This window comes from Callospermophilus lateralis, chromosome 2 (genome assembly GCF_048772815.1).
Source record: "Callospermophilus lateralis isolate mCalLat2 chromosome 2, mCalLat2.hap1, whole genome shotgun sequence".
Classification (NCBI taxonomy): Eukaryota; Metazoa; Chordata; class Mammalia; order Rodentia; family Sciuridae; genus Callospermophilus; species Callospermophilus lateralis.
The window spans coordinates 131,249,454-131,269,080 of NC_135306.1; the positions used below are offsets into that span (position 1 = coordinate 131,249,454).

Below are 19,627 nucleotides of genomic sequence, written 5' to 3' on the forward strand. Positions count from 1 at the left end.
AGAGCACACTATAGGGACACTGCTACATCCATGTTCATAGCAGCACAATTCACAATAGCAAGACTGTGGAACCAACCTAGATGCCCTTCAATAGACGAATGGATAAAAAAAAATGTGGCATTTATACACAATGGAGTATTACTCTGCATTAAGAAATGACAAAATCATAGAATTTGGAGGGAAATGGATGGCATTAGAGCAGATTATGCTAAGTGAAGCCAGCCAATCCCTTAAAAACAAATGCCAAATGTCTTCTTTGATATAAGGAGAGTAGCTAAGAACAGAGTAGGGACAAAGAACATGAGAAGAAGATTAACATTAAACAGCGATGAGAGGTGGGAGGGAAAGGGAGAGAGAAGGGAAATTGCATGTAAATGGAAGGAGACCCTCAGGGGTATACAAAATTACATACAAGAGGAAGTGAGGGGAAAGGAGGAAAAATATAAGGGGGAGAAATGAATTACAGTAGAGGGGGTAGAGAGAGAAGAGGGGAGGGGAGGGGGGAGGGGGGATAGTAGAGGATAGGAAAGGCAGCAGAATACAACAGACACCAGAATGGCAATATGTAAATCAATTGTTGTGCAACTGATGTGATTCTGCAATCTGTATATGGGGTAAAAATGGGAGCGCATATCCCACTTGAATCAAAGTGTGAAATATGATATATCAAGAACTATGTAATGTTTTGAACAACCTACAATAAAAATTAATTAAAAAAAAAATAAATAAAAAATAAAAAAAATAAAATCCCCAAGTTCTGTTGCTGCAAAAAAAAAAAAAAAGTGAAACTAATTCTAAAGTCATATAAAAATAAATTTTCAGCAGCAAACATTTCCAGCTCCTTTAGCTATTTTTTATGATAGCTTCCTTGATATTTCTAACTAATATGCTTAAGGTTTCTAGATGTTTCTTAGATATGATCTACTGACTTCCTTATATAACAAGAGGATTTCACTTTTTTTTCTTTTTTTCATTATTTCTTACATCCATGACAATAGTGGAGTGCATTACATTCATAATTTTTTGCATTACAATTCTTAATACATCTTTATACCACAATTTACCAAATCTCTGTTTGTATATATGGTATGTTGACACCAAACTCACATCTTCATACATGAATTTTGTATAATGATGACCGAAACACCACAGACCAGAGGTCTGTGTCCTTTAAAAAGCTTTTCTCAATTACTTCTTTCCTTAATTTCTATGAATTAATCAATTAGGCTTCATGAATTTTCCTTCTCTGAAACTTTTACAAATATTTTTAGGAATATCCCTGAAATTTTTCACCACTTAGAACTTTATCATGTATAATCTGCATAACAACTGAAATGATTCATCTTGTCTTTTTTCCAAAAAAACCCCTCACTTTTAACACCTTGAGAGAAATGTGTGATTGATAGCTCAGGTCCTAGAGTCAAGCACACTGAGATTCCACCATTACAAAAAAGGGACCTGGCCAAGTTCTTGACCATCCTTTGCTTTAGTTATTTTTTAAATCGACATAATAATACCATATTTTGTCTGTTACAGGATGCAAATTTTTTACATTTTAACTTGTCTGAAGTCCAAAAGTGTTGTTCAATCTGAAGTTCAAATGTGTTGTTCAATCTGTAGCATGTTAAGGTTTAATTGGCATCGTGGTTTTCTATAATAGATAAAATAATGATGGATAATTATGGTGTCAGAATTGATTAAATAAGTTAGCACCTACCTTGCCAGGCTGTTGTAAAGATAAATGGAGGGTTTTTCATTTGTTGCTTTTTTTGGCTTAAACATAAAGCATAGCATTTGGCACAAGGTTAACAGTACGTGTTAGCCATTATTATTTCTTACTAGCCTTCGAGCTTCCTAATGGGCCCTAGACATTTTTTAAATACTTGGTCAATGGATGAAAGAAGATTTCATACCAGGAGGGGCCAGGACACTGACATTAAGATGAGCTCTTCAAGACTCTTCATAGATCACAAAAGAATGAGGTCTTGTGGCCCCATCAGGATGAAGCAGACCTCTGGCATTCCATACCTGGCTTTGTGATGGGCACATCGAGTCGCTTCCCACTGTCCATATCCTCTATACCCTGGGCTGAGATGGAGTAGGGCCGGCTGGCTTTGTTCTTAAATATGATCAGGATGGTGTCACCCACCTCAGCATGAATCATTGGACCTAAAGGCAAAACACAGGTCTGTGTGCATTATCATTGATCTTTCCAACATCAAAGTAATTTAAATGTAGGTAGTATTAGAGAATAAAACAAGGGTTAGCTTCTTCATTAGTGCACTTCCTTTAGAGGACAATATTGCACAGAATTAAATATCATGAAGTGTGTAGTAATGGGACCAACCTAGTTCAAATTCTGCCACTTACTAGAGGGGCCTTATGCAAGTCATGTAATCTGAGTTTCAAATTTTCATCAATAAAATGGGCTTAATAATACCTTTCTCATGGGGTTATAGTAAGGGTGAAATAAAATAACATATGTAAAATGCTTGCTTCACTGCATTGAACAGGTAAGGATCAATAAGCTTAACTTTGTATTACTACTAAAAAATAATCTCTAAGAAAAGGCATATTCATATGAAATGGTGACTTTCAGTTGTCACCTTGTGTGTGACCTTTGGTGAGTCTGAAACTGCTTATTTTCTGGCTAATGAATACAATAATAATGAGGAGGATCTCATGAAATAATGTATATTAAAATATTTGGAATGAGTGGAATAAGATGAGTGGAATAAGAAGTTATGCATTGATTTATGATCAACACAATCATTTCAACAATGCATGTCTAATGCATTTTTTGGATGTGTGGATACCTTGAGGGGGCCATATACTCTTTGGACCCTCAGTTGTGCAATTTTCTGTTGGAAGCAACCAGCCTGCATGCCCAAGGAGATGAGCCCACAACCCTCTAGAGAGAGCCTGTGCTAGCCTTATGATGCAATGACCCTCACCATGCCAGATGCCTGTGACCTCAAGATGCTCAGAACATGACACCCCACAATGGCAGAGTATAGCACTCAAAAAGGTCTTCATGAGACCTTACCCAGCTTACAAGTAAGTAGACTGCCATAAGGAAGCACCTCAAATCAGATCCCTATGGTTCTCTCTTGGGCATTTGGTGCATTTTATGTGCATGGGTAGGGGAGGATATACTTGGGGTTGGTGGTATTCAACACCTGTTCATTCTTCACTGGTTCAAATGGGTTTGATTGCTTTTCTGATAAACACCACTAAAAGAGTAAATAAATCTAAAATTTGTTGAACTAGAAATATCTTCAGAAAACATTAAGCATGAATCCAGAAGTTTCTGAAAAGCACTCTTTTCTAATGAAAAAAACTAGAAAAGAAAATTTCTACTGTTTTTAAACATTCAGTGTGAGCATAGCTACAGAGATAGGTGTGTGTGTCCATTTATTAAAATCATTATTTGTATACCACTGGAAGTGTACATGACTTGCTGTACTGGTAAGAGAAGATGGCTTCTAGTTTACAGTGTGATTGGACCCAGGTATGCCTTCCATGCCCTCTGAGTATTTTAGAATCCCAGGACTCTCCCTGAACTGAAGAAAATAAGTGGATGAGCCTCACCCACCCGTAGCTGCTGGTATTGCCTCTGATGAAGTCACTCATTTCTTTCATTTTACTGAGTGGAATCAAACAGGGGCTCTTTGCAAGCATAACCCAAATGCCTCAGGAGGACCAGCACCTCTCCTTAAGAGGTTTTTGGACACATGGGGCCCAAATGAATGATTCGACTGGGAATGACTCATTCATTTGATATGACAAACAAGCTTGCGTGCCAATGTTAATAGGTGAGGGGGAGGGTGGGTGGAGCATTTAATAATTCATCAAGCTAGGAGTCATGGTTCTGTGGAAAGTCATATTGTTTATATGTTAACTTGTGTATTTTAAAGCAGCAAAGGATTTCAAGAAGTCCTCTAGATTAGCCCTCTGTTTTAAAATCCTGTATTTAAGATGGGGTCACGTCTCCCAGGTGCAGGAATGTGGGGACAGAAAGCAGGGTGAGCTTATCTGAGGGCCAGGCCAGGCAGCTGGACATCAGGCAGTGCAGAGGCTGCAGGCAGACCCGGTATGTTCGGAGGGCATGGGTCGGGGCCTCCCTAACTGAAACTAGACCTTTCACCCTTGGCACCCATCTCCCATGGGGGTTCCTCCTTTGTCATAAATGTTTTTATGGTGCGTTAGTATGGCACTGTGCATGGATAATCTAGGACCTTGGAGAACTCATACAAACACACTGCCTGGTGTTGTGAGACATCAACTTGTTTTAAATTAAAATTCCCTAGCTCAGTAAAGGAATGGGAAAGAAGCTCAGTATTATTGGACACTGAGTAGACTGCCCTGATGGAATGGGCTCCTGTTTGAGTGTTATCTGGTAGTCTTATTATGCTATTCTTTGTGTGAGCTGAGGACCCAGGACACTCCCTGATAAGGAAGATATTGCACCGAATGAATGCAGTCATGCTACTCTGTCCCTTCTCAGTCTTACAGGAAAGTGTGTGTGTGTGTGTGTGTGAGCGTGTGTGTGTCTTCAGACATGTGCACACGCCTGGGGCTGACGGTGCATGGCTGAAATCTGTGCCATACCCAGGAGTTCTAAGTGCTCCTCTCGCGGTGGTCGAGCTTTGATCTCCACAAATTCTCCATTGGTATATTCCCTGTAAACCACTTTCTTGTACTGAGAGCCAATCCAGTTTTCAGTGTGGTTCATAAATATATCTCCATGTCTGCAAATCAAAAATTAAGTTTTTCAGAGTGATTTGGGGGTACTCTGGATTAATGCTCCCCAAACCTGGCTGTAACCAGGGTCTCTCTAGGGAACTGGCCTCTGGGAGTGGGGCTAGGAATTGGCACTTCAAAGGTCTTCAGGTTCTGATAATTTCATCCCAGTACGGCCCATGGTCCACCCTTGAAAACAATTGCTATCCACTGTTGCCAGATGTTGAGTGGGGTCAACCTCAGAGATTCTTAAGGTCCCCTTGAGATAGTCTTCTCTTTGTGGCACTACCTAATCTGACACACATATATATGAGTGTGCACACATTTTCACCATCCTGAATTCCTCCAGGTTTCATATATATCATTCTATACCTCATTCTTTTTTACTTGTAAAGATCTTTGCAGGTTATATTTTGTGTATGTACCTATATGCAAATATAGTTACAGCTGATTCTTCTTATTCATGGCTCTTATGTTCTAGATAGTCATGGTGAACACTGAATTATCTTGTTTCAAGTGTGTTCCTATTTGAGGACACTTTATTTAATAGTTGTTGGTGATTTGTTAATATTGAGCTCATAGTTAACTGCACTATAACTCATACCCAAATGAAGCTTCACTAATACATGTATTTTCTCCATAAGTCACATCACAATTTTCTTGATCTTAGAAATTCTGGACAGTGCTTCAGTGCTACTCTTAAGGGGACCATCTTAAACAGCTAAATAGCCAAAATAAAGAACACAAATGCAGAAGATATGGCACTAAATTAAAAGAGGAGGAAGAGGAAAGGGGAGGGGAGGGGAGGGGGAAGGAAGAGGCAAGGGGGAAGGGAGGGGGGTGAAGAGGAAGAGGAAGAGGAGGGGGAAGGGGAAGGGGAAGAGGAGGGTAGAATAATTAGAAAAAGGAGAAGAGGAGGAGGAGGGAGAAGCAAAAGAAGGAAAGAAAGAAGAGAAAGAAAGGAAGGAAGGAAAGAAAGAAAAGGCACTTTTTACAGTAGGAGAGCTGAAACAGGAAAGCAGGAATGTTCTGGCTGATTACCTCTGGAAATGTGTGCATCAGCATTTTTTCACCACCCTGTGAATATCTTTGAATAACCAGAACAAAAGCCAGAATTGATTGGGGTGTTAAAAATAAATTTTAGCAAATAGGCAAGTTTACAAATATGGAATCCACGATGAGGATCAACTGAAGATTTACATGTGTATTTAATCTATCACCAAGGTAGACTGTTACTAATGATTGATTCAAAAAAATCTAAAAGAGCTGGGTGTGGTGGCTCACACCTGTAATTCCAATTACTCAGGTGGCTGAGGCAGGAGGGTGTCAAGTTTGAGATCAGCCTGGGCAACAGAGTGAGATCTTGTCTCAAAAATAAAAGAAGTAAGGAAGGAAGGAAAGAAGGGAAGGAGAGAGGGGAGAAAAAGAAAAATATATCAATTTTGTTTCCAAATATGATGAGTTTCGTCCCCACAACCCCATTAACTGGCTGTATTCTAAACAGAGCCACCTGCCCCACTTACCTGAATTAATTGGAATCATTCTTCATCACTTCCTGCCTCCCATGCAGCTCCCTTTCCTCTATGCTCTCCACTGCAGGGAGAGTAGCCCTAAGCTATGAATTTGACCAAGTCACTCCTCATGGAAAATAGTTTTATGGCTTCCCACTGCAAAACTCCTTGGTTTGGCTCTTAAGCCCTCCATTATCTGCTTTGCAGCCTCCTGATCCTAATTCCCCATCACTGCCCACGGCCCCCCCCGACTTGCTCTGCTTATTCTAAACATTCACTCTCTTGAACATGATGTGCCCTCTCTTCCATCCAGGTTTTCATACATGTTGATCCTTCATCAAGAAATCCTTCCCACCTTCTCAATCGGTACCCTCTTCACATCCCAGCTCCAGGATTACTTCCTCCAGAAAACTCCCTGGCCACCTGCCCTCTCCCCACCTTTTCCCAAACAGGCTGTGTTGTGATCTCCCATTGCACCCTGCAGTTCCCTTCTCTTAAAATTGCTTCACTCTAGATGTTTGTTCTGTATCTTTCTCATGGACCATGAATTTGATTTAAGAAGGGAACTTGTCTGTCTTCCACATTGTTTCACCTCCAAAAGTGAAGCACAATGCCTAGCACATAGTAGGTATTCAATAAATACATATACATCTTCTACCCTAGATTGTATACTTTGCAAAATATAGAGAATTTTTCTTCTAGTTTTATTTTCCATGAGTCTAATAATGCTTGCATGGTGACCCGAACACATCCTGGAGCCATGCTCTGTGGGTTCCTCACCTGCAGAGTAGGGTGGTAATGATGTACCTACCACAGGATTAATGCACAGATCATGTGAGTTAGTATCGTAAAAACTGTGTTGGGCACAACTTAAGTGCTATATAAGCATCTCATCATCATTTCATGAGGATGTTGAATGGGATGCTGAGAAAAAGCTAATTAAATGGGTCAAATGTGTTGTAAAGATCCCAAAATATATGGTTTGTAAAAACCTTAACAAAATGCTGGGTTCATCATATATTAATAGCTGATTATTATTGTGGTGAATCCCAATATGGTTCAAGTAGACACACATTAGTTCACATATTAGCACCAGCAACTTAATTTCCATTTTCAAATTCCTTCCCACTTCACAAACTTCCCTCTTTGAATTGTGCTGATTGGCCCATTAGTCCTTTCTGGGATCCTAAAACCTTCCCAGTGTGTTTTTAGGAAATCTCAAAGAAAGATTTTCAGGTCCTAAGGTGGGGAAGAGAGTCTGTACTAGTTAGGACAATAAATGTTTTAGAAATAACCTGTATCAAGAGGTGGTTCAGAAAATAAATATGATCCCACCATGGTCTTGGGGCAAAATACAGAGGCATAGAAATCGAGTACAGAGGGACATTTGTCACTGGGATCCTACTTAAAGAGGTGCTACAAATGTGCCACTAGGAGAACTTACCATTTCAATTCTTTGCTAAGAGTTTATCCATAGAACTTGTACTTTGAATATGTGAAACATGTGCCTTATCTCACTTTGCCTTATCATCTATGAGGAATAACCAGAGTGAGTGGCAGGGAAGGGGTCTGATTATTTCTTTTCATCCCTCCTTCCCTCAGCACCCTCTATTTTTCCAAGTACTAGCACCACTAGTTTCTTGGAGAATGGGTATTTGGTTTAACTAACAAGTAATCAAATAATGGAGGGTGTTTGAAATCTTTCTATCCCCCAGGCAAATCTTCAACAGACATTTTAATTTTTTTGTTTGTTTTGTTTTCACTTATCCATAAGGTGGCACTGTTATACTCTCTTTTCCAGGAATATGAAACCTCAAAACAAAGGCTAACAAGACAGGAAACAAATGAGTTAAGATTTGGAATAGCAGTGTGTAGAGTTGTTTGGGTGCATCACAGTCAGAGAGGGATTATATGAGGTATCCATAGGGACTACCGTGGGGAGCAGTTGGGGGTAGGTGGTAAAATGGGGCCACAAAAGAACATAGTATGTTGCAGAAAATGAATTTGCTTTTTAAAAGATCTAAGTTCAATTCCAACTCTGCCAAAGACCAGCTCGACAACTTAACTCTGCACCCAAGTTTCCTCATCTGCATATGAGATTAATATCCAAGCAGCTGGTTGTTGCAAAGTGGAGGGTATTATCTTCAGGGGAGGAGATCTGCAGTCTGTGCCTGACTTCCTCCTTATTTCACTCCATCCCAGGATACCCTGGGGAGCTTGGCCACAGGACTCTAGGAGGGCAATAGAAGACCAATACTCACAAGCCTGCATGTGGCTGGAGCGTTGCTGATTCTGTGTCTTGCAGCAATGGCTGACATCACTTACCAAGAAGGGTCAATCTTGGAGACATTCTGGGTACAGGGCCCAGTAGAGAAATCTGTTCTTCCCATCCTGACTCAGAGACCTCTCCCAGGACAGGCCTCCCACCCCTCCTTGGCTTCCCCCACCTGGATCGGCTCAGACAATGGCTTATCTTTTCTTACCCTTCCCTGCCTTCTCAGTCTTCAGCAGCCCGGCCCCTCACCTGGAATCTATACACTTTCTCTGCCTCCTCAGGCCCCTTCTGTCTTCCCAGTCACATTATCGCTTGGGATCCACCTCTTCCCCCAGCCTTTCCCCTCTGCTTGCGCATCTACTCAGGGGTCATAGCAGACCGGTCACCACTTGGGAAGGTGTATGAGCCTGTCGCGGAGTGCCCTTAGGACGACCTGGGGTTCCCTTCCAGGGGTGGAGGCTGGCAGCTTCCCTACTCTGTGCTCCTAAGTAAAAGCTTCTGTCTGACGGAAAAAACCCGGGCCTTTTCAGGGATCCACCAGTGATAAATGCCTACAGAGCATGCGCATTCCCACGAAGAGACTTGGCTTCGCCAGCGGTACCTTTCCCCTCCTGCGTCCAAGTGCTGCTTTTCGAACTCCCAGTTTTTGTTAGGGGCATAATCCCATTCTACCTCTTCAGCAGCGATGTAAAAGGTTCTTATCATCCCGTACGGCTGCTCAGAAGGGTCCCTGTTGCCACAGCTGTTGACCTCATATATCTGACCCATGCCTCTGTTGAAGTGATGCAAGGTGGAGCAAAACACCTTGAAAATACCTGAAAGAGAAAGGGCTTGGCACTGTGCACAGCGCTCGGTTTTGTTATTGTTGGTCTGCTCTCAACAAACCTACATATCTTATTCCAAAATCAGTCATAAATAAGGTAGAACCCAGGGGCGCTTAATCACTGAGCCACAACCCTAGCACCTTTTAAAATTTATACACACACACACACACACACACACACACACACACATATACATATATATTATTTTAGACAGAGTCTTGTAAAGTTGCTTAGGGCCACGCTAAGTTGCTGAGGCTGGCTTTGAACTCGAGATCTTCCTGCCTCAGCCTCCCAAGCCACTGGGATTACTAGTTTGCACCACCCAGAAGTAAGGTGAACTTTTAAAGCATCAGCTCTAAATACTTTAAAACCAGACTCAAAGATAATAAAATGCTTTGATGGTATTTATTTATGGAGGAAAAATACATCTGAAATTAATTTTAATGTAAAAATAAAACCCACAGTGTTACCAAGAAATCAGCCATTCCTGGAAAATCACTGATAGGTGTGACTGACTATCTTAGTCCAGCCCAGTTTATAAAGAACTAATTACCATAAGATGAATATCCCAGACAAAGCTCAAATTAGGCCACATTTCTGAAGTCATGGATTTTCCCCTCAAGGATTTCACAAATTATAAAGCACAATAAAACTGTAAGGTATTATTATCATTAAAGCCAAATGTATTACTTCATTAAGATCTTGGGCAAAGGAGGTTCTCATGTCCAATGGTAGTATTTACATTTTTCTGGATGAAAAGGAAAAAAATCAACTAAATTTCTCTATTTAAAATCAACAATTATGGTCTGGGGTCATAGCTCAGTGGTAGAGTGCTTGCCTAGCATGTGTAAGGCACTGGGTTCAATTCTCAGCTTTGCATGTAAATAAAAGAAAATAAAGCCCCATTGCTAAATATATATATACAATTTTATTTTTAATATATATATATATATTTAAAAAATAAATAAAATCAGCAATTATGTCTGAGTGAAGGTAATTTTTTTAAGCTGAGTTTTTTAGGCATTGGTATCAGATAGATATATCCTAACTGAACTCACCATAATATCATTGGGAACAAAATTATTGAGGTTATCACTTCTCAAAGAAATTATTGGATCAATAGATCTTCCCTTTCTTTAATGGACTGCTCTTAGTGGTGATTAGAATTTCTATCCTTAACCATCTTTAAAACACAAAGAGAGCTTCAATCTTGCTATACATGTAACTCCAAATATTGCTATATTATTATCCCTTCTAGATAAGCAACAACAGTTGTTTCAAAGGGTATTCAGACACCCCATTGCATAGAACCCTCATAAAGAAGGGTCTTTGCAAAAACACAGAGAAGACACCTCTGAAGGCAAACTTGGAAAGACCTCCCTCTGCATGTGCTTTTCCCAAGCAGCCCATGAGGTATGTGTTCCTCCTGGTTCTTCTGTAGTCAAGGGATTATCTTCTCTAAGAGCAAAGAGAAAGCATTTGAATTGCAGGCCACTGTCTGCTCTACCCACTCTTTGAGCACTCTTCCCAATTTACAGATGAGGAAAAGGAATTAGTGAAATGACTGAGCTTTTAGGTAGTTACAGATTTATGTTCAATGCCAAACTAAACCAGAAAACATTGTTATGAAGCTTTTTAGAAGCCTGTGGGGCATATGAGTAATTGGTTCAATGGTCAATGCCCCTGAGTTCAATCCCTAGTATCAAAAAAAAAAAAAAAAAAAAAAAAAAAGAAACAAAAAACCAAAAACATTGTGTTGTTCAAGGCATCCTTTGTTTTGGTTTGGATTGGGTGACTCATAATTGATCACCTATAGTAACGTAGAGAGGTTGAACACTACAGGAAATTTACAAGTTTACAAGGCAAAGATTGTAGCACTCGCCAGGTTCTATAGTGCACACCTATAATCCCAGCAGTTCAGGAGGCTGAGGCAGGAGGATTGTGTGTTCAAAGCCAGCCTCAGCAACAGTGAGGTGCTAAGCAACTCAGTGAGACCTTGTCTCTAAATAAAATACAAAATAGAGCTGGGGATGTGGCTCAGTGATTGAGTGCCCCTGAGTTCAATCCCCAGGACCCACTCACTCCACTCCCCCACTCCCTGAAAAAAGATTGTAGCATTCCTAGTGTCTGCAGTCCTTGGACAAAGGTTTTGAAACTCAAGCCTCAGGTTATTAATTGATGACACACAGGCATCTAAACTGCAGTTCCAGTAAAGAAGTAAGAGGTCCATTAATAAATGAGAGTCAGCAGTTACTCATTTGGGGTAGCATATTGGTTTCTTGTTAAGACTGATGAAAAAGTTGGATTGGAAAAACATATTGAATGCCCAGAGTACTTGCTGTCCTCACTTTTAATGTGGCAGCTAGCATATACTCCCATGTGTTGTTCTACATTTTTAGTAAAAATGTTCCAATTATCTAAATAGTTTGAAATCTTTAAAGGAAGAAGTTTCATTTCACATTGGCATTTCACAGGGACCTCCCTGGACTATAGACACAATGCAGCTTTCCCTCTTGGAAAACCAAGGGTGCCCAAATGATTAAAAATAGAAAGGTCCCAAAATAACTCATACAAAGGCCACTAAAAGTCCCTAGGGACGGGATACCAAACTAAAGCTATGGCTACATATATACCTACAGAGACTCGAGTCATCTACTGGGCTATCCAAACCTGGAGGTGCTTCAGCAGCAGCTAGAATGATGTTCGTGCTTCATGAAAGCAAAATATGTCTTTTCTGAGGGATGAATTTTCACACATATGAATTAAGAGCATTCACTAGGGATTTGTGTGGCAAAGTCATTTAGAAGACACCCACTTCTGCTTTGTAGATGCCTCTGTCCTTTACACTATGTATTCAGATTAAAATAGCCAGTATTCTCTGACTTGAATAAAAACTACTTCTATACCTTTCAAAGTGCCTAACATCTACAATTGCTTCTGGGGGAGGAATCTCTGAGACTGAGTAGGAATCTGGTCACCTGAGATGGACCTGCCAAATTTACCTGCACGGTCTGGCTGCATGAATACTGTTGTGGACACGTGGGGAAACAGAGTCAGGGAATCGCGATGAGTCCCTCGTAGGTGGATAGTGTTGCCTTGAAAATAAACTCCATGCATGTCAGTGTCAGTGCCCATTCCAATCAAATGCCAGGAAACTCTGTCCTTTTTGCACATGCTTAGGCCTGGCTGGTTGCCATACATATAGCCATTGATAGCTAAATGCAAGGGAGAGGACAGTCAGAGCCCACAATAATTATGTCCACATATTGAAACCACACTACTTTAATGAACAATTATCAGGATGTTTGGGGAAGGATGTTTCAAGTTAGTGAAGAGTACAGAAGTACAAAAGACCCTGATTATCAGAGAATAAATAGTACTAAGGAAGAAGCCACATGTGGAATCAATTTAAAAGAGACCAAATTTAACAATGAGTAATAAAAATACACTAAAATTATTTTAAAAATTAACAAACAAGGGCACTAATTCTAAGAATCAATAAGGAATAAATAAGGTTGTTTTCTTGCATAATATTCCTGTCAAAATTGTTTAATGGCATGATATAATACCCCTCACTTTACATTTTACTTTTACCAACCATAAAGATCATCATTCTTTGTAAAAATATTTGACTTCACTGTTCTCTCCAAATGTTTCTCTAAAACTCTTGACATAAAAATAGTTTTCTTTTGAGGCTCTTACACTGTCATCTCCTCTGGTAAACATCTCTTCCTTTGGATGTTAATTCTTTTAACTCTGCTAGACCTTCTTTGCAATGGCTTTGCATTCAATTCTAGAAGTTACCAGACATCCCTTTACTTTTTTCATGAATTCTGCATAAATTAAAATACTTTCAATGAATTGACATGGTTTGCATGTCTGATCAGTGGGAAGGAGTTTTTGGAGGGGGAGTAAGGGAACATTAAATTCATAAAAAATTAGCTCTGAAATAAATAAGTTTGTTTTATAGTAATGTTCGCTTCCTCGCCCCAATAAAATAATTGAAGCATATTTAACAGTTTTTTTTTAGATATGATTGAAGACCTTCTGTGCTTCCAGAGTAACAAACTGATTTTATCTTTTACATCAACCCTAGTCCATTGACAGTAGCTCTCTGGACCAGTGTCTTGACAAGAATTTAGAAATGACATTCCCACTCTATGAGGATAAATGTCATGATCTAATAGCAGTGTCTGATGGGTGAGTGCACATACTTATGTCTCATACTTGATGAACCCTAGAGAGATGAATATTCTGTTCTCTTCCTTCCTACTCCCTACTAATACCTGGGGTTAGAAAGAACAACAAGGCCATGAATGGCTTCCTGGTATAATCTTGCTGTCAAATAAATAAAATTACTTTTGGTTCCTGTGTCTGCAGAACTAGTGGTGCTTGGTAATCATACTTCAAATCTTGGATTATTAGTAGAAATTTCAAGAAGCTCTGGGGCTCCTGAGATCACATATTCTCGGGTGGGAGGGAACCCTTGATACTGCTTTTGCAAATAAATAATCTAAATCTTGTCCTTCAAATATTAAAGAATACTTGTGTAAACCATGGTGCTAATAAAGTTTAGTACTTGACTGGTTTGGTAGAGACTCTTTTCTTGACTTAGCACTCTTGTTTTAAGCTTTTCTTTCCAGGACATTGACTTGTTCAGCAAACACATTTTTAATACATCCTATATAATAAATGCAACTCAAAGCATTGTTCCATATGAGGGGCAGGTTAACTTTGTTGCTTTATTCCTCCCACTGCAGTCAAGAAAGATTGGAACTAGACATTGGTTTATAGTTGATCATATTGAGACATATTATTTTCTTGGACTTTGCTTTAAGAATAACATGTCCTGCATTTCCAAAATATGAAAATGAGTTTTGTATTGTCAAACCAGGTTGGAGCTGGATTCAACATGGTCCATTCAGTTGTTTTATATTTTGTATAATCACCTTCTGATGATAAATTCATTTTATAATTTGAATTTTCCATTAGGAATTATTATGTTTCCTTATTTCCAGTTTAGTTTCCTTTTTTTTTATATTACTAAGAAGTTCAGAAAGGAATTCATATTTAATTGTAGCAGAAGTTTTCAGAGATGGTCCTGAAAATGTATTGGTCCATGCTTTACATTGGTCCAAGAGGGGACTCTATTGGAACTGAACATCAGGGACTGAGGGAGACTAACCTTACACGTGACTGAGTCACACTCCCCGGCTGGGTGCTGAGGCGCTCAGTCCCAGAAATGTGGCAGAGCTTTTCCCACCCTTCTTGGGTACAGGGTGGATGTCTTGTGCATGGGTGTGTCTTGCTACAGCCCCATGGGTGAGGCTATGCTCACCTGTTCCTTTGTAATATAACCCCTTGCCCTGTTTAGGATAGAATCTTCCATGGAAGTGCCTTGTGTGTGTCCCCTTCTCTTACTGTGCCCTTGGGTATGGCCTACCCAGGTGTCAGTCAACCTGCTGACAGTGGACATCATGAAGATAGACTCAGCCCCCTGAAACCTGACCCCTTGCCTCATTTGAATAGCTTCTCCTCAATAAAAGGGGTCTCTGTGTGTGTGTGTGTGTGTGTGTGTGTGTGTGTGTGTGTGTGCGTGCGCTCTCTCTCTCTCTTTTTCTCTCTCTCTCTCTCTCTTCCTGCAGACCCTTAAGGTCAGAGGAGCCATTGTGTCTCCTGTGTTATTTGTGTTATTGTGGTTATTTCGTGCAGCCCAGTTAGCCCAGTTTAACTGGAGTGACCCCTGAGCCTTTTAGTCTCTAGACAAGAAACCCGGCAAGGGACCCTGGGAGTCTAGGACCTGGTTGCTGTGGGTCATTTGTTAACCTGACTTTTGGGGATTCCTCAGCTGGGAGGGAGGCTCAGGGCTATTTTTAAATTCTTCCATAATATTTTCAAAGGCCATGTTATAGCCTAGATATTATGCTTGGTCTTAAAATGAACAATTCAGCATCTCTTATCTTACAGCACTTACTTTAGCACTTGGTCAGCTGCACACTCTTGAAGGCAGTGAGTTTGGACCCTAGCTTATTACTCTGCCACCTTAGGTAATATGCTCAAGACTAATGAGAATCTTGTTAGTCATAACCAATTATCAGGTGGTTTGCTATTATAACACTTGGCATAAAGAGAGACAGGGAGAGAGAATTAGGTCATTCCTCCCAAATGAAGATCTTGGATAGGAACTGCTAGTCTTTTACAAATGAGCCCTTTCAGCAGTCATTTATTTTACTTGATTAGGATATGTTGCTGTGTAAGATTATCTCCTATTATATCTTGGGTTATCAACTGGATGTTATTGAGAACACAAGGGAATTTTGTCAGCGATTTTCTTCATTTCTGATGTACTGTGATCTTTGCTAGTTCAAATTCTGTATTTCTTGATCTAAGACTGATAAAGTGTTTTAAAAGTGATAATTAAGGATAATTATCTCTAAAAGATAACTTGCAAAGCATGGAATAATTCACTTCATGACCAAGAGCAATACTCAAGAGACCAAAATTCAGATAGTTAAAACATTCCAAATACACTCACTTCAAATGCAACTAAACCTTTCATTTACAGGAGGGGAAAACCATTCATCATACCATGCATTCGGTTAGATTTCACAAACTCTTTGTCTTCCTTGTCAACACTGAAGGGACGCCAGGTAAACTTCTGAATGTTTTCATCAAGATACCTGCTCAGATTCTCATCAAACACTGTGAGCAGTAGGTAAAATTCCTTGTCTATTCCTTTCTAAAAAAGGAAAGAAATGAATACATAAAAAGTACAGCTTGCAGGAATTCAGAGCACTGATTCCCTTTTAAAATTCACACAAAGTGGGTAGGGCTAATTAACATTAACTATAGATCCACCAGATCAATTTGTAAGACAGGATCCTGGGCATGACTCTAACAAGTTCACTTGACACCCAGAAAATCGTCTGTCTCATTTTATCCTCTCCCCTCTTCATGTGACTTCTTGCAAGAAACTATGTCCCTGCTCAGAAACCTTTCTTCACTGTGCCTCCATTGTCAGGGTTATTTTTATGATTATTAAAATACGGTCTTATAGCACCTGGCCTTATGCTATGACATCCTTAGAATAGAGATGCATGGAGATGCAAACATCTCTTTTCATGTTCATCTTTCCACTTGCCTAGAGAAACTGACATATAGTAGGTCTTTTTTGTTTGTTTTGTTTTGGTTCTGGGGGTTGAACTCAGAGCTACATCCCCAGTCCTCTTTATTTTTTTATTTTGAGACAGGGTCTTGCTAGGTTGCTTAGGGCCTTTTCATATTGCTGAGGTTGGCCTAAAACTTGTGGTCCTGCTGCTCCAGCCTCCCAAGTTGCTGAAGTTATGTTTTTAAGCTGTTTTACCACATCTGGCTATGTTTCTTAAGTATTTCTTGCATTGAAACATAACTTTCTATCTGGCCAAATGGATTTCTCTCTCAACCAAATTCTAGGTATGAAGTGCTTCATATTATTTATTTCCCATGAATCTTGTGTAAGTGGTCTCATCAAAAGTAGTATTTGACTTGGGCAACAACTTCCACAAACTGTAAGATGCTTCTAGCAAACCTTGAAGTTACCATTGAATGTATACAACAGGGAAAAAAATCAGAATTATCTTACAAATATTTTCTGGCACTTAATCTCATTGGCTCAAGTATTTAACTGGTAGGAAGCAAGTTGATGTCCTGGGAAAAGGACAATTATATGCTCAAAGTCCTGAATTCTGCCAACTTTCACTACTTTCTAGGTGTATTTTCTGGACTATTACTCAATGTCTCTGAGCCTCAGGTTGTTCAGCTTTATAATGTGAATAATCATTCTGCTTTACCTCATATTCTTGTTGAGGTACAATACAAAGACTCTGTTTATTATATGTGCAGTAGACATTTCCAGGATCATTCCTTCATTCAGAGAAATATAAATCTTAGATAGAGCAAGATACTTTGTGTTCCCTAAACCTAGAAATTCCTTTGATCCCAGAAGGAATTCCACACAATGCTCAATATTATAAAACATACTATTTAAATAAAATGCCTTGCAATTTGTGAATGGTGATGTAATTGGTGAAGCAAATGGTGAAATGACTAGAATTTTCTCTTTTCATAATGTGTTTAATAGCATGTAGATGTAGCTTGAAGTGTTATGGTTTCCCCCACTACTCAGTGAGACCATCCAAGCCTCTAAGTTGAGACTCACAACAAGTTATCTACAATTTTTTTTTTTGTTCCTTCAGCCACAGACAGTAACTTCTAGTTTCCAGCAGGTAATTACAGTGTTTTCAGTGTTGCCTGCACACTGAATGCTCAAAAGATCACAGGAGATGGCCAGTGTGGGAAACCTTGTCCACAAAGAAGGATCTCAGCTGCATTACATGTAGATCTCTGAAGATTCCAGAATTGAAGCAAGACAGAGAGTGTGAGTTCCACAGAATTCCAACTACAATGACGGATAGCTTCCTGGGTGGGCACTGGTAACTTTGGATATTTAGAAATTAAATTTACAATAAAATAAAATAACCCTCATTATGTAGACATGAATTTCAAGAGAAATTGTTTTTGCAACTGACCCTGCATCACTTATCTAATCTCTGGCCACATCACTGATCCTTCCCTTACACAACTCTGAAAACCTAGGGAAATTTGATGGCCTACCTGTGTCCCATCAGCATTGAGAACACCCTTTTTACAGACTAGCAAAGGCCCTACAAGGCCAGAACTGGTGTCCTTGATTGCGTCAACTGCTGAGAAGTATGCATAGGTCAGGCAGGGGGGGTCATCAACTGTTGGGCTTACGCTTTCTGGCACCGTCCACCTGTATGTGAAGGTTTCACCTGGCTTAACATGTGCCCCTGGTTTCAGAAATCCTGAGGATACAAATCAAACAGTTACTCAAAGCAACAGCCAAGAACATTAAACGTGTCAGACTGGGTCTTCATCCTTGAGCATCTCTCATTGGTGATGACATATTTTGTAGGTCAGTTGTTTTCTCTACCAGGAGAGACCACTGTCATCCTCTGCTGTTTTATAAGACAGAAGCTTAAATCCAAGAATTATCTTTGTAGACTGTATTCTATTTTGTACTCAAATACCAGTTTAGCAAATATTGAAAGAGTGATAATAGGCTATTCAACAATTAAATGCAAATCCATAAAATATCTTGAGTGTCTTCTATGTAAAATATACTTGGTATGATAGAAGATACCCAAAGAAAGTTAAGAAAGAGAACTACATTCAAAGAGTTTGAAACCTGGGAGATTGAACTAGGAAATAACCCAGATAACTACAAGATAGAGAAAGTATGTGAGTGTCCAAGTCTAAGTTAATAAATGGCAATTCCAGGATTCATACTAAGGTCTGTCTGATTCCAAAGCCTGTGCATTTGATTCCCACATTCTATTGCCAAAGAACACAGCAAATCTCTTCTGCTAGACAAGGCCACAGACTCATTTTCCATCTTGTCCTGTGCTGTTCAAATACATGTCCAACATGTTTGCTGAGTTAAAAAATGGAAAATAAAACCATTTTTATTGTCCCTGCTGTTCTGTCTGTATCCACACACAAAAAGTCATTCTGAACATTTTGACCAAGGAAGAGAGTACAGGTGCAGGAGATACTCCTGAGGCAGGAGAGGGTGAGGATGGGTCTGGAAGAGGGAATTCTCCCTCCATTCCTTCCTTCTCCATCCCTTCTCCATTACCACAAAGTCTGCTCTCCACTGGGCCTGGCCTCACACTCAGGCATGAGGAAATATCCCAGGCAGCCGTGATGTCTGGTGCAGTGATGGGGACAGCTATGGAGAAACCAGGAGATTCCCAAAAGTAGCACCATGAGTGCAAGAACAGTTCCTGAAGACAAAGGAAAAAAGCTGCCCCTTGTATGTGCAGAGAACCTGTGTTGCCTGCCTTCTAAGGGAGGGAGGCCATGTGGGATGCTCAACATACCATGCTGATTTGAAATAAAGGTTTGCTGGTAGAGCAAAGCTCTAAGATTTTGATGTTAACAAAACAATGGAAATCAGACTTTCCCCTCAGCTTTTTGCCAGCAGAATCCCATGCAACAGGTAGCAGGAACACTCTCCATCGTAGAGAAGGGAAAGTGATTGTGAAAATAGCTCACTTTGGATTTATTGCATTATTGACAGGAAAGGAAAGAATTTAACATTTCCTAAGAACCTAAGGTGGGCTATACCCTGTGCTCTGTTCCCTCCATTCCTTTCCAAAGCCCTATGAGGTGAGTGTTATTATCTGCATTTCATAGATGAGAAGAATACGGTT

General features: G+C 39.9%; 1 protein-coding gene across 1 annotated transcript in view; it reads right to left on the reverse strand.

Annotated features, from left to right (window-relative positions):
- The window catches only part of Hephl1 (hephaestin like 1), a 75,218-nt gene that overhangs the window by 17,044 nt on the left and 38,547 nt on the right, over positions 1-19,627 (reverse strand). The window contains exons 9-14 of the mRNA XM_077108684.1: positions 18,006-18,217; positions 15,942-16,092; positions 12,356-12,568; positions 9,131-9,344; positions 4,612-4,751; positions 2,029-2,169 (exon numbers count right to left, since the gene is read on the reverse strand). Of these exons, the coding sequence (XP_076964799.1) occupies positions 2,029-2,169; positions 4,612-4,751; positions 9,131-9,344; positions 12,356-12,568; positions 15,942-16,092; positions 18,006-18,217 (1,071 nt within the window). The remainder of the gene's footprint in view (positions 1-2,028; positions 2,170-4,611; positions 4,752-9,130; positions 9,345-12,355; positions 12,569-15,941; positions 16,093-18,005; positions 18,218-19,627) is intronic.